We start from the raw sequence: 15,637 nt of genomic DNA, 5'->3' as shown, positions 1-15,637 counted from the left end.
TTATAAACTTGCAATTGCAAGTTATAGTCACAAGTCAGACTTTTTTCTCGGAATTGCATGATATAAATTCAAAATTGTGAGAAATAAAGTCAAAACTGTGAGTCAGATTTTCCTCGCAATTGCAACTTTGTATCTCACAAATCTGTCTTTGTTTTATATCTTGCAATTCTCACTTTTTTCTCAGAATTCTGAGATATAAACTGCAATTGTGAGTTATAAAATCTCATTTTGAGGAGGTAAAAGACTGATACGCTTTTAGAATTCCGAATTTATATCTCACAATTATGACCTAATAGCCCGCAATTGCATGTTATAAAGTCAGAACTGTGATGAAAATTCTGATGAAAAAGAACCAGGCAATATCACAATTCTAAAAACTGACTTTATAACTTGCAAGTTTATATTACGCAATTCTGATTTGATTTCTCAGAATTGCGAGTTTATATGTCACAACAAGTCAGAATTGCAAGATTTTTTAAAAATGTTTTATTCGGTGGCAGAAACCTTTTCTTTAAAAAAAAACAAAAAACAAAAAAGGGCGAATATATATACGTTGAGGGACTTGTGAATTTTTAATTTAAAAAAATAAATAAATAAATGTCTTAATTGGATCTTATTCACTTCCATAACTGCCTCATTGCATCCCTGACTTTTTATTTTCTTTAAAGAAAAGGAGAAAAATCCTAAATTAATTGAATCAAAATTACACTACAGTTGATCTTAAAAGTATGCCAGCTGGAATATTCCTTTAACATCCCCAGTAACAATGCACTCTTAAAAATAAAGGTTCTTTATTGTTCTCAAGGTTCTTTATGGTTCTGTGGAGAACCTTAAACATCCACGGAACCGTTCAAATGCAGAAAGGTTCTATATAGTCGAAAAGGTTTCTTTAGATTCTTAAAATGTTCTTCAAAATGGTTCTTTTAGAAACGTTCACTGAAAGGTTCTTTGGGGAACCAAAAACTTTCTTTATTTTTAAGAGTGTATTATCAGAGTGGAGAATGTTGCAAAAGTTAAATTCAACATAGCTCTATGGGATATGGTTTTGCTGACCTGAGGATTTTTCATTAATTTTTCATTATGACATGATCGTCATTTTACATTTGTAATCATATTCTCCAGATTTCTCAAATACTCTGTATCGCTTGTCAATTTCTTCTTGAGTGACCGGAAAGGTACAGTGCATCCTGTGTCCTGTGATCTATGCCTGTATACTGTATAAACGAACCTCCTATCACCTCCTACTATTTTGACTTTAAATACTGCCATCTAGTGGAACACAGAAGAATACTATAAAATTGACAGTTCTGAAATATAACTGGATGAGGCTGGAAACAATAGCCAGTATATACAAAACCTATACAATTCAGTATTCATTTTTCATTTTATTTTTAAGTCACAACTAACATAAGAAAAAGCAGACAAGGAATGATTAAAATCAATAAATATATAATGAAACCATTCCTTTGTGAAAAACACAGTTAACAAGTACTAGAGCATTTTGCTTTGTACCATATCATGTGGCCACAGAAAAATATATTCATTGATCCACAGTCTCAGACAAGTGTCCTGCCAAGATTACAAAGTTGGCATCACTGCGAGGATCGTCTAAGAGTTGGCCCCCGTCCGGGGCCCTTTCATGACATAGACTTTTGCTTCATTATCAATCTCATCCATCATTCTCTCCTGCCTGACTGAGAGAATAGTGTAGCTGACTGATGGAGAGGTTAAGGACATTAGGTCACACAGCAAGGCATATAATAACTTTTTAATTAGTTAACAATAGGCTTGACTGATCTGTAAGTATTAATAGTTGGTGGGTAATTATATTAAATTATAATCACACCATTTAGGTATAAACTGAACAGCCAAAGGCTATTTATGTCCCTATTCACCTCAAAATGTGCTAATAACATTTACAGAAACAAAAGTTTACTATGGTAATTGCATGTTTTTTTTGTCCCATGGTAATCTTTAACCTACCATATATACAATAAATGTGCCAAGCGATGTTTATGACTAATTAAATCAAAATAAAACAGATGAGGTTGAACTTTCATGTTATGAAACTGAAGGATACATATGCCCACCACAAAGGCTCCGATGGTCAGGCCCGTAATCAGATTACGGCTTCGCAGTTGTTTTGAGTGCCTCTTAAAGTATTCCAGATCCTGCTGTCTCTTGAGGAGCTGTTTCTGAGCAGGTGTAAGAGGTTTTGGCGTTGTTGAGGACACGTCCGGTGTCTTTCCCTCCATGTTTGTCTCGTGTTCTGTGACGTTATACGCCGCACGAATCATACGTCAGACGCCTCGATACGAACAGCCACGAGGTGTCGCTGTAAGTATGACAAATATTTTGGCTAGGACTTTTCGTTTATCTCTTATTTATTTATATATTGCAGGCCCTCCTTTAATCGACTGATGTTTCACTGAAGAGGGCCAAGCCTGAAATTCAACATTTTCTAAAAGGAAAATATTTCACAAAAATGTACTTCTGAACTCATACTCATTTATCTCATTAAATCAATGAAAATTTTCTCATTTCTTATCTGTAAGAGTTAAGTACTGTATAATACAGGGCTTATTACTTGAATTTACCAAGACTCTCATTTTAGTGCATAAAAAGACAGATTTCTAAACGTAAACATACTCATAAACCATTTTAACGCAAGTTTTGATGTTTTCTGAATTGTTACTCCGGACCACACATCCAGTCTTAAGTAGCATGGGGATATTTGCACTGTAAAAAGTGAGTCAACTTAAAATAATTTGTAACCTGGCTGCCTTAAAATTTTAAGTTCAGTCAACTCAAAAAAAGTTTATTCAACCTGAAAATTATACTAAATGGCAACTTAGATATTTGATTTAAATCAACTTAAAAATTTAGGGCAGCTGGGTTACTTACCCATCTGTTAAGTTTAGCAAACACAAATATCTAAGTTGTTACTTAGTACAACTTAACATTTCAAGCTGACTAAACTTATTTTAGTTGACTGAACTTAAAATTTTAAGGCAGCAGGGTAACAAATTATTTTAAGCTGACTCAACAAATTGTTTATTTTTTACAGTGTGTGGCAATAGCCAAAAATACATTGTATATGGGTCAAAATGATCAGCTTTTCTTATAAGCCGAAAAATCTTTAAGATATTAAGTAAAGATCATGTTCCATTAACTTTAACTGTAAATATATCAAAACTTAATTTTAGTAAGAACATCATTTGGACAACTTTAAAGGTGATTGATTTTCAATAAATCAAACCCTCAAATAATTGTATCTTGGCCAAATATTTTCCTATCATAACAAACCATACATCAATGGAAAGCTTTACCCTTGGGTACTAAAAAACATCTTGACCTTGACCTGTAGTGTAAAATGTAAAAACTTTATCGCATATTTTTGAAAGTCAGACAATCCGATGAAATGGTAATTGAAAGATGGTAAATACTTTTAGGGAAAGTAAACAAAAACAGGAACCAAACAGTGAAAATGAGACACCATATTTATTTATAATTTCTCACATTGCATTTATCTATAGTCCAGTGATAATATCAGTTCTCTATTTTAAATTGATGTACAGACTTTTTTTTTTAATATATAAAATATTGACTGTATATATGCAATCTTATAATACTAAAAACAATTTTTATAACTATTTTCTAGATTTCAGTAATTACCAGTGTTAAAAACTATGCACATATTTGCATAATATTAAATATGGTGTATCTGTTTTATTTACAGAATATGCATCTCTGTAATAAAATGAAATCGCCAATTATTTCTTAACCATATTTTTATACAAACAACATATTTAAAATATGTACAGCTTTAGTCTACATCCACAAAGTTTTAACATGCAATGCAAATCCATATTTTACTTTACTGAAAAATGTTCCATTGTTCATTATATTCATTTTCATACTTCTGTACATTGTACTTGCCAGCATTTCATAACAATATTTCATCTTAGAGACCAAAGACGAGTAAAAAAAAAAAAAAAAAAAACAGCTAGTCATACAGTTGATAAAACACTTGTTTTTCTCAATCTCCTCAACAGCAGGGTTCATACAGTAATGCTCCCTCCATATTGGTGATCAAGCACACTTTCAAGGCTTCAACAAGTCCAGGCTTCATCTTCAAGATCTTTGTTCAGAGAAAAATTAGAAATCAACCAAATGTCCATATCTTTGTAGAGGACTTTTACTTGTTCATTCAACATTTGCACTGAAATCTAAAAGGAAAGGGTTGTTTGTTTTGGCTAACTAAAAAAATGTTGTTGTTCCACAGGAACAGTTTTTGGTGAGTAGCAATAATATAGAGTATATTATTCAGTAACATGTACAAGTGTGTGCTCTGTATCTCTAATACCTTTAAAGCAATTGTTGTAAGTTATTTCTCACTGAGGAATCTCATCTCAAACTTAAGATTTTGACAAAATACAAATTTTCTTTTTCTCTTTATAAGATCTGTTTGATCATATCGGCAGATGATCCCTTCGGCTTTTTGCTCTCTTGATTTCAGCAGTACCAAAAACACAGGTTGCCTCTCAGAACGAGGCAGTTTCGAGGTTCTTGATGTTTTACAATGCTTGGAACAGTCAGTATCTAATCAGTAGACAGAAAACAGTCAGTAACCTCGTTCCTTTGGGAATATCAGAAGATTTGACGGTTGCATTCTCTTCCATAGGGTGATTTTATTTGGTTGGGAAGAGCTCATTGAACTCATTGAGAACGAGCTCCACAATCTGGTTCTGGAAGACCATGTGCATGGTGATGTTGGACTCCTCCTGTGGTCTCAGCAACGTTGGACCAAACACGATGGCCATACTTTGGACAGACATGCGATTCAGCTCACCATGTTCAATCACTCTGTAGGACAAGACGGGTTTTCAGTAAACAAGATGAGGATGCATTTAGTGCTTCAACAGATATTCTTGAATGATCCGATTGCTGTTAATATTTAAGACAAATGGAAGTAACAAAACCATACTGTGTGTGACAAAGATGGTCATCATACTACTGACATGCTACATTGAAAGTGATTGAAAAATAGGTCCATACTTGCGAAGATGTCTGAAGAGTACCTCCATGGTGTCATGGTTGGGCAAAGGCAGGTTTCTGACTAGATCTCGAAAATATGACACTTTCTGGCTGTAGTCACTCATTTCTAGAAAACAAATACAATTTTTGAGTCCTTAGACATGCACAAATGAGGCTTTGGTCTTGGAAATTAAACGTAGTGACTTCTTGTTGTAGATACATCCAGCAGTTTCCATAATAACCAAATAGAGTCAAGTGGAATCATGAATCATACATTTCATGATTCATTGCGTCATTTAGTAAAGAATCATAACCAACTCAAATTGCTGTCAAAGCACATTTTATATTCAACTCTTATGAGAGAAGAAGCTTGAAGTTTTATTAAGTACATTTCATATTTAAAAAATTTAAAGGGAAAGTTACTTTTAAGACAAAAAGCAATGAATTTAAAAAAAGCACTGATTTTGTTCTCTGAAATAGGACAGTAACACTCACGAATGGCAGCGATGAACCTTTCAAAAAAGCTGAAGGGGAAAAGAGGCTCAGGAAGTTCACGTAGGAAAAGCTTCAAAGCTCCTGTGATCACATGGATCTCTTCCCACTGCCCGTCCTCCAGATCCAGATCCTCTTCTACAGAAAGAAGGGAATATACAAGTTTTATATAATCAATAAAACAATACTGTTTATCCACCACTGCTAAAATAAATAAATACATTTAGAAAACCTCACTGTTTGAAGGAGATCCCACATGAATTTGTGATTTTACAGCAGTAACCATTTATTTTAATATTATTTTCAATTGAGGTCAAAAGTACATATAGTCCACAGGAGAAAATAATAGCTGAATTTATAAAAAATGACCCTGCTCAAAAGTTTACATACTCTTGATTCTTAATAAGGTGTTGTTATCTGAATGGTCCACATCTGTTTTTTTTTTTGTGTTTAGTGATAGTTGTTCATGAGTCCTTTGTTTGTCCTGAACAGTTAAACTGTCTGCTGTTCTTCGGAAAAATCCTTCATGTCTCACAAATTCTTTGGTTTTTCAGCATTTTTGTGTATTTGAACCCTTTCCAACAGTGACTGTACGATTTTGAGATTTGGGACTCATATACAACTATTACAGAAGGTTCAAACACTCACTGAAGCTTCCGAAGGAAAAAACGATGGATTAAGAGCCGGGGGGTGAAAACTTTTGTGTACATTTTCCTTTTTTGCCTAAATATCTTTTCTTTTTTTGTTCATTTAGCACTGCCCTTCAGAAGCTACAAATGATACTTACATGTTTCCCAGAAGACAAAATAAGTTAAATTTACCCTGATCTTCAAAAAGTTTTCACCCCCCCGGCTCTTAATGCGTTGTTTTTTCCTTCTGGAGCATCAGTGAGCATCATGAACGGCATGAGGGTGAATAATTAATGACAGAATTTCCATTTTTGTGTGAACTAAGTCTTTAAAGTAATGATGTGTCTAGCTTGTTTACCATGATCAGCTTTATATCGCAGTTTCTGGATGACAGCCAGGTTTCCGCTCACTCTGTAGATTCCATCTATTTTCAGACCTGCACCAGGCAAACAGACACTGACACTTTAGATAACTTATCTCACTTATGAACTCATAAACAGACACCAAAATGAACGCTTACCCCTTTTTTCAACAGATCTTATGCATTTTTCCATAAACTTGGGCACGGTTGTGTTTTCCCGATGACAGAGGGTGTCTAAGTGGCAGCCAAATACATTCTCTGTAAACAAAGAGAAACTAAAAGTCAAAATGATTTACTGTGAATACAAGAGACTCACATTTTCATTGATATCTGCTGGAATTCTTGTTGAAAGAGGCAAAAGTTGATACTAACCTTTGATGTAGCCCTTCTCTTTGACTGACTGTAGCGTGGGCCGCCGCTGGAGGAACTTGCGTAGCTTGGTGCGAACACGGCCCTGTTCTATGTCTATGCTACTTGAAGAACTCAGTCTTGCTGCTGTAAGAAGAATATTTAAAAATACAAAGATGATGAATGAAATCATTGACAACAGAGATGTGCTTGATGTGCATCTCATTCAGTTACTGACGTTCACTCTTCCTCTCTTTATCTGCAGGCAATGGAGATTTTTCTGGGACATCTTCCACTTCGTCCTCTGAGCAATGGCCATGGTCCTGCTGTGAAAGATCACGACATATTTTCAACATTATTTGAAGGGCAAACATTATGGGATTTTGTGTTCTCCTGTTATACTGTTTGTGGCCAGCAGGGGCGCCACTCACCAGCAGTTTGATGGTGTCCAGAATGATCTTGTGCCAGTCGTGTATGATGCTGTCTGTGTCATACTGTATCAGATACTCAGAGCCGTGACGTGTCTTGAGCTGCTCGGTGACATGGACAGTATTACAGGTTTTGATATAAAAAAATATGGACTTTTATATCCACCTTACTTTTCCCGTAAGAGCAGGCGCAGCCATTTGTAAATTTAATGTGGCTTCCGGAGTCATTTGCTTCCAGCTATGGAAAACAGCTCATTTTGCTGCTTGATATTGCAAGTGTGTCTTACCATATTATTTTAATGTATTATCTTAATTATGAACACACTGGTTTGTACTGCAAACAGTTTTACCATTTACTGGACATTGTTATTCTTCTGGTTATTTCCCTATAGTGGCCAATGAACTGAAAGTCTCGCACATTCATAAAAAACGGCTTATTTCCGTGTTGAAAAATAAGATGGATATGCTGACAGGAAAATCTCTGAAGACGAAAGTCAGCAATTACTGGTAGCAATCCATATTAAGGCAATACATACGAAAATATTGTTGCATAAGATAACACACTTCTCAGCTTCACCACTCCTGCAAAACATGTTGCTAATAGTGCAAGAGTTCTGGCAGCATTAGTGTTTTATTGCCAAAACAAAGGTCGCCAGTCACCAATGACTAAAGCGATCACAATGGAACATATTGGAATTGAGAACAACAAATAATTCTTAATTCCTGGAAATCAATATAATAAATTTCACAGGATGCAGTCCTTTGTTTATTTATTTTGCACAAGCTTTTAACAGGAAAGGCTGTACTGAGTCACAGTGCTCACCTCTAGAACATTCTTCTTGCTTGACTTTTCTTTACTCGCCCATGATAAAGTCGCTCCTTTCAGTTCCACTGTGTACTCTGGGACGATCTGATTGGACTTGGTCTGCAGGAGTCAACCAGTGACAGTCAGTTTATTTTCAAGTTGTTCTCTTCTCTTCTGATCTACTGTATGTGATTTCTCTAGATCCATGTTGTATGAGACAAACAAGGGGTGCTAATAACTACTGAAGTGCCTTTTTTTCAGAATGGCAATTTTGACATTTTTCACTCAGAACTGTGAGATATAAACTCGTAATTCTGAGAAATTAAGTCAGGATTGTGTGATATAAATATAATTGTGAGTTATAAAGTCAGAATTGCCTGATATAAACTTACAATTCTGATTTTTTTTTCTCAAAATTGCGTGATATAAACTCACAATTGCGAGAAATGAAGTCATCTTGAAAACGAAAGTTTGTATCTTGTATTTCTCAGAATTGTGAGATATAAACGTGCAATTGCGAGTTAAAAAGTTCAATTTTGAGGGGGAAAAAAATACTGATTTGTTCTCAGAATTGAGTTTATATCTCACAATTCTGACTTAATAACTTGCAATTGCGTGTTATAAAATCAGAACTGTGTGATATAAACTCAAAAGAAAAAAAGTTTGAATTTCGATATAAAAATTTGCTATTCTAAAAAAAAAGTCCATTCTGACTACTTCTCAGAACTATAACTTTATGTCTCGCAATTCTGACTTATAATTTGCAATTGTGAGTTTATATCACACAATTCTGAGAAAAAACTTCAGAATTGCGAGTTTATATCTCACAGTTCCGACTTTTCTTCTCAGAATTGCGAGCTTATATCTCACAATTCTGTCTTTATAACTCGCAATTTGACTTTGTATCAAGCAAAAAAAAAAAGTCAGAACTGTAAGATAAAAAGTTGCGATGATCTTTTTTATTTTTTTATTCAGTGGTGGAAATGGGCTTCCATACATAACCAGAAAATTACTGATTTTAAAATTCTACAATATTTTATCTAAACAAAATATAAAATACTGAAATTGAAAGTGTTTAAATGCTACAAGTGAATTTACAACATCATAATGTAGAGAATAAAAAAAATGATATTTGAGATCTGCATACATTTTTTTCTTAAATAATCAGTGTTTTTAAAAAACAAATTTGAAGTTGCTGGAAAGGGTAATGTAATCTAATGTCTGATCTATTGTGCATCCCAAATTATTTAGTAAACAAATTAAGTAAACTTACAGACATCCCAGCTGGTGTATATTTAGGGTCTTTGTGGAAAGTGAGTATGCCATCATGGAGAACAGTCCATGACTGCGCCCAGTTCTTCCTGCAATGACAACAGCAGCAAATTCAGAGCACAGACATGTTTTAAAACACTTTAAAGATCAAATTCTGTCTAGTCTTACTCTTGTCCTCATTTGTAAGTCCCTTTGGATAAAAGCAGGGCTGCACGATAAATCGCATTTAATGCACAGAGCCGTAAATCACTCACAAGCTACGCAAAATCGTGCTCATAATCGAATGCGATTTATCTGCGATTATGAACATGATATTGCGTAGCTTGTCAGTGATCTGCCGCTCTGTGCATTAAATGCTTCTCCAGCTGAACGCATGTGATGGAGATTTACTACTAATCACAGAACCAGCTTTACTGACGAGTTGCACATGACAATCGAATGCGATTTATCGTGCAGCCCTAGATAAAAGCATCTGCTAAACGACTAAATGTAAAAGGGGATCTATATATAAACTTTCTTCAGCTAGAAGTGCAGGTTTTCCAGACCAGGGTTTACAGTGTAACTGCAGTTGTGAGATGACTGACAAGCTAATATTTAAGTCATAAAAATGAAAAAATAAAATAAAAACAAACCGAACAAAGAACTACATGTCATGGGTAACACTTTATTTTAATAGTCCACTTTAGACATTCTACTAACAGTAAGTAACTTTGCAACTTCATGTCAACTAGTCATTAGAGTATTAGTAGACTGTCTGCTTAATAACTTCTAACTCTCCTCTAAACTTTGCAAGTATATGACAACTTATTCTACTAACCCTAAACCTAAACTTACAGTCTGCTCTGAGAATTAGTTGACATGTAGTTGCAAAGTTACTTGTAGTTAGTAGAATGTCTAAAGTGGACTATCAAAATAAAGTGTAACCATGTCATATCTTGAAATGAAATAAAAAATTTTTGGTCTGGTTGACAAGAAAGTTTGTGAATCCCTGTGGTAAAACACAGATGACTAATTTGCATGTTTTTTTTTTTCTATCACTACTTGAAATATGACTATACTGCTTAACCACAGATGAACGCTTTTAATTTAAGGCCCCACCTCAGCCTTTTTCCATTCTCAGCCACTTTGGTCTTGTTGAGAATCCCAGCCTTCTCCAGTGATGACTGATGCAATGCAAAAGACAAGAAGTTAATTAAAACAAATAAATAAATTAATCACAACAAAGGACAAACAAAAAAGCTCTCTGTCAATGCTAAAAATATACTACTTGCCCATTTTATAATGACAAGTAAATAAGAGCTTAATTTCAGAAAACTGTGTGATGCGAGTGCAACAAAACTCAAAAAAAAAGAGTGATTAAAAAGTGTTTAAAAAAAGTGTTAGTGCAGGACTGTTGGTAGGATGTTAAATGAGCAACGACGGAACAGCATGCCACAAAACAACACTGTCTACAGCTGATGAAAGACAAAAACAAGCAATGATGTTAGTTTTCATCTAATGCATGACATGTTAGTTTTGGACCCCAATGCAGACAACTTGACAGGCCCAAAAAACAAGCTTAGGACGCACATGATGAGAATGTGAATCTGTGCTGTGACTGGACAGGTTCCTCCGCCGTCTTAACTTTTTATCCTTGAGAAAGGGAACAAAATCTTACTAAATCTTGGACTCCTTTTTATTTTTGTAGAGCGTATCACATTATGCTGCACATTAAACACTGATGACTAAATCAACCACATTATAAAAATCTAACAATGTCAGAAAATCATTTACTTGAAACTTCTGAATATCATTTCTTTTATTAGCATGACCTTAAACAATGGTTTATAGCATATATTTTTAGACCATGCATGTTAAAGCATTCAATTAGGGGAATTTTACATGAATGAGAGCAAAATTATAACAAAATAAGAATGAGACTTATGTATGAATGAGCTTTGGTGAACTGAATGACAAGTTAAAAGCTCCACTGAGGGATGGAAATAACAGGGGCCACGTTACATACGTAATGCTGTGATTCTGGTGAATTCCCTGAACTGGATGCATCGCTGGCGTTGTCAGAGGCGATCCGCCTGTGTGAGGGGGAAAATTTCTGCAGGAGGAAAAGAGAAAGACAAATAAATGAATATTAGCTGGTGGAAAATGGTGCGCTGGTGTGTCAGATCAGGTACCAGATGTTTCCTTCCTTCCTGTTGTGGTCACTGATGTAAGCTGCAAAAATAGCTGAGAAAGAAATGTCTCACATGAGAGTGAGAACAGACTCGAGGGCATCCCTCACACCATTTGCTGAAACTGTGAAGAAACTTTTTGGTTTACCTCTAGCTGTCTCTGACCTCTGTATGACTTCGTTAAGTCAGATAAATGTTAACAATTTACAAAGGCCAGGACATAAAAAAGCAAAGAATTGTGTGCATCTTAAATTATACGAGTGAAACAATCCAGGTTAAGAGTGTCCTGACACTCACCAGGTCTTCCTGAGATGCGCTGAACTGGGATTGTCTCCAGTTGTTCAAAACGGGGAGAGAATCTTGGTCTATTCCATTTCCATTGATCGGCTGACCGGGCGGGACTGAAGCCTTTACAAAGAGTCAGTTAAAGTCTTATGAGTTTATACAGAAACAGAAAATGTTTCTAAAATCTTAAATGTCCAAACAAAATCATGCACCGACCTCTGGCAGGGTCCACTGACGTTTAGACCCATCTTTTAAGTGGTAATACATCTTCCCTTTGTCATCCTTCGACTGGATCCACTGTGATTGGGTGAAAAATATTTTAGTCAGTCAGACTGTGAAATAAATTTGGCCATGAAATTACTGACACTAAAATAAGATAATATATTTGAGCGTATGCAATTTGGTGATATAGACCTGCTACAGAACTATTTGACTAATCTTTCAACACATTCCTTGCCTGTAGCATGTTTATAAATATGTTGGTTGTTTTGATTTCACTTTTAGCTACCAACAAGAAAGTAGTAACCCCAGCTCCATTTTAAATGTGTTTAAAATTATTTCCCATATGGCTGTTCATTGAAAACTGAAAAATGTCTGCAGATTTTTTTTTTTTGGCAATGTGCCCAGTTGCGGTATCATAAGTCACCAACAGGGGGCAATAATACATACAAAATCTACAGCCATCAATCTCCTTTTATATCTTATAAATGAAATGAAAAAGCTCTTATATATTAATATTTATTTAATAATGATCATTGAGGATTCTGCTTAGAGAAGGGACACTGAAAAAATTAAATCTCTTAATTAAGTCTCTTTATTTTTTTTTCCTTTGTAGTTTTTTCCCATTCGTTAATGCTCCCAGCCTTACACTACCAGTCAAAAGTTTTTAAGTTGAACAGTAAGATTTTTAATGTTTTTTAAAGAAATCTCTTCTGCTCATCAATCCTGCCTTATTTGATCCAAAGTACAGCAAAACAGTAAAATTGAGAAATACAGAAATATTAGAAATATTTTTAGTATTTTAAATAACTGCTTTCTATTTGAATATATTTTAAAATGTAATTTATTCCTGTGATTTCAAAGCTGAGTTTTTAGCATCATTACTCCAGTCACATGATCCTTCAGAAATTATTCTAATATTCTGATTTGCTGCTAAAAAACATTTATGCTGATCTTTGGATCTTTCCATCAGAGAATCCTAAAAAAAAAAAATGTACTCAATTGTTTTAAATATTGCTAACAATAATAATAATAATAAAAAAAAAAAAAAAAAAAAAAAAAAAAAAAAAATCGCAGGAATAAATTACATTTTAAAATATATTCAAATAGCAAACAGTTATTTTAAATAGTAAAAATATTTCAAAATTAAATAAATGCAGGCTTGGTGAGCAGAACAGACTTCTTTTAAAAAAACATTATAAATCTTAATGTTCAAAAACTTTGGACTGGTAGTGTGTGTGTGTGTGTGTGTTGTGATAAACTCTCATTACCTGTTCCTGTGTGAGTTCATTTGTGTAGACAGATTTTCCATCGGCCCCTACAGATTGAGTCCAGCCCACAGGGACATCTTTATGCGTGTCCACAATAGCCCTAGGGATGACGGCGCGCTTGATTTGGGGCAACTGAAAATCTTTAGGGAGATGAAAAGAAATATGGGAATCCTCACGCTGATTTGTTGGGTAGTCCTCCTCTGGAAGAGGTGGCTGAGGATGCAAAGAGTGAACAAAAAACAGACATCAGTTTTGATCCATTTAATGCATCCTTGCTGATTACAATTATCACATTTCTTTCCCAATTTTTTAAATAGTGTTGTAGAATCTTACCGGCCCATTTGCCTCATTGCCATGATTGTGCGCCTTGTCTGTGGAGGAAGTAGGTGGCGATTGCTCCGGGGCAGTCCAAGAGGTTTGGTTCAAAGTGGGATTAAAATAATAAAGTCTCCCAGTGGTTTCATCCAAATACTGCTTCCAGTCAGAGCCCTGTGAGTGTGACGAGGACGGGGTGGACACAGGTATGGTGGAGGTCACGGACTCCATACCTGTTCCTGCTGGGGGGCTACGGGGATCAGACCAACTGCTCTGTCCTGTGGCAGGGTGGTAGTAGTATTCCTTGCCGCTGTCGTGGTCAGTATGGACCTGCCATCCAGCCGAGTTAGGCGGGGAGGTAGAGTCCGGAGCAGGACTGAGGGTGATGCCGGGCGAGGAGCACGTTGAGGCAGAGGAGTTCGAAGGGCGAGTAGTGGTCTTCTTCAGGTCAGCAACGTTGGCATACACTGCTGTGGTGGGGTCATTCTCTGTCTGATGGGAGAGAAGAAAGATCACGTTTTGGGTATGATGGCAGATTTTACAGAACTAGAATTCATCTAAAGATGAATATTTGTCATCATCTACTGACGCTCATGGTAAAAACATTGTAAGTCATTTGTTTTACTTAATTACAACAAAAATGCCAAAGATTTCTCATCAAAATGGCCCCTTCTGTCAGAAAACGGTCTTACACTTTCAGCAAAAATAGTACTTTTAGGTGTACAACAGCTTGTCACTGGGACAGTACATTCAAAGGGACAACTAACCGCGCCTGAACTTTCAAATATGATCACGCAATGCGTGAAGTTGTGGTTACAGAGCTACACTGTAAAAAATAAAAAACACAATTTGTTGAGTCAGCTTAAAATAATTTGTTACCCTGCTGCCTTAAAATTTTAAGTTCAGTCAACTAAAATAAGTTTAGTCAACTTGAAATGTTAAGTTGTACTAAGTAACAACTTAGATATTTGTGTTCGCTAAACTTAACAGATGGGTAAGTAACCCAGCTGTCTTAAAATTTTAAGTTGATTCAACTCAAATATCTAAGTTGTCACTTAATATAATTTAACATTTCAAATTTCAAACTTTTTTTTGAGTTGACTGAACTTAAAATTTTAAGGCAGCCAGGTTACAAATTATTTTAAGTTGACTCAACAAGTTGTTTTTTACAGAGTAGTGCAAAATGAGCATTTGTGGGTGAAAAGTATATAAATTGTAATTTTTTTTAGAAAATGACTGATCATTTCACTAGATAATACACTTATTCCTCAGCTGGGATTGTGTAGAGCCCTTTGAAGCTGCATTGAAACTGCAGTTTGGACTGTCAAACTGTTGGCTCCCATTGAAGTCCACTATATGGAGAAAAATCCTGGAATGTTTTCCTCAAAAACCTTAATTTCTTTTCGACTGAAGAAAGCAAGACATGGACATCTTGGATGACATGGGGGTGAGTAAATTATCTATAGGTTTGATTTTCCCTGACAATTTATATGCTACTTTGGAAAGTTCAGAGATCCAAAATAATCATGTGCTGACATAGTTTGACTAGTTCAGCACAAAGTATTTCATATCAAATACTGAAAGCATAACCCTTTACATTTCTCTGCACTTCTGGAATTTTGTTGCATATACGAGTAAATATTAAACTTTTATGGGCACGTACAATTGAATAGACCACATCACACTGAACATGGCACTAACATGACATCATGTCAAAGTTAGGAGTGTATCTGTCTATGTCCCATGGAAGAACTTCCATTATTCATCTGAACAAAAGTCTATAGAAACCTGATGAAATCAAAGAGCTATGGGAAGAAAATCCTGCTGGAACCGCTCCCTTGATTCAGAAATGACACAAGGACGTTTATGTGGAATCAAATATCTTGCAGGCTTTCATCTTTAGGCCTTCACTTTTTCTCCCATTATTCTTCCATGGAATAATGAGAGTTCTTCTATGGAATTTTTCATAAATTACAACATCTGCACTTCACTGGAAAATTTGCCCAA

General features: G+C 35.2%; 2 protein-coding genes across 4 annotated transcripts in view; both read right to left on the bottom strand.

Annotated features, from left to right (window-relative positions):
• Positions 1-1,365: 1,365 nt before the first annotated feature.
• LOC127156415 (cytochrome c oxidase assembly factor 3 homolog, mitochondrial) lies at positions 1,366-2,282 on the bottom strand. Its single transcript, XM_051099260.1, has 2 exons — positions 2,081-2,282; positions 1,366-1,715 (listed from the first exon to the last, which is right to left on the bottom strand). The coding sequence occupies exons 1-2, from the start codon at positions 2,253-2,255 to the stop codon at positions 1,609-1,611; spliced, it is 282 nt and encodes a 93-aa protein (XP_050955217.1). The 5' UTR covers positions 2,256-2,282; the 3' UTR covers positions 1,366-1,608.
• Positions 2,283-3,482: 1,200 nt separating this feature from the next.
• The window catches only part of arhgap27l (Rho GTPase activating protein 27, like), a 32,497-nt gene continuing 20,342 nt past the window's right edge, over positions 3,483-15,637 (bottom strand). For 2 of the 3 annotated variants that reach the window (XM_051105746.1, XM_051105749.1), the window contains 17 exons: positions 13,649-14,122; positions 13,316-13,528; positions 12,042-12,122; positions 11,838-11,948; positions 11,378-11,464; positions 10,942-11,004; positions 10,471-10,535; positions 9,374-9,461; positions 8,119-8,220; positions 7,299-7,397; positions 7,106-7,193; positions 6,892-7,014; positions 6,679-6,777; positions 6,517-6,594; positions 5,533-5,667; positions 5,059-5,164; positions 3,483-4,866 (listed from right to left, as the gene is read on the bottom strand). In XM_051105746.1, coding sequence (XP_050961703.1) covers positions 4,692-4,866; positions 5,059-5,164; positions 5,533-5,667; positions 6,517-6,594; positions 6,679-6,777; positions 6,892-7,014; positions 7,106-7,193; positions 7,299-7,397; positions 8,119-8,220; positions 9,374-9,461; positions 10,471-10,535; positions 10,942-11,004; positions 11,378-11,464; positions 11,838-11,948; positions 12,042-12,122; positions 13,316-13,528; positions 13,649-14,122 — 2,187 coding nt within the window. In that variant the 3' untranslated portion in view covers positions 3,483-4,691. The remainder of the gene's footprint in view (positions 4,867-5,058; positions 5,165-5,532; positions 5,668-6,516; positions 6,595-6,678; positions 6,778-6,891; positions 7,015-7,105; positions 7,194-7,298; positions 7,398-8,118; positions 8,221-9,373; positions 9,462-10,470; positions 10,536-10,941; positions 11,005-11,377; positions 11,465-11,837; positions 11,949-12,041; positions 12,123-13,315; positions 13,529-13,648; positions 14,123-15,637) is intronic. The other variant, XM_051105747.1, reaches the window with a different exon arrangement.

The sequence above is a fragment of the Labeo rohita genome, chromosome 3, assembly GCF_022985175.1.
Source record: "Labeo rohita strain BAU-BD-2019 chromosome 3, IGBB_LRoh.1.0, whole genome shotgun sequence".
In the NCBI taxonomy this organism is placed as follows: Eukaryota; Metazoa; Chordata; class Actinopteri; order Cypriniformes; family Cyprinidae; genus Labeo; species Labeo rohita.
The sequence above is the reverse complement of the archived record's forward strand: the minus strand, read 5'-3'. Positions and strand labels throughout refer to the sequence as shown.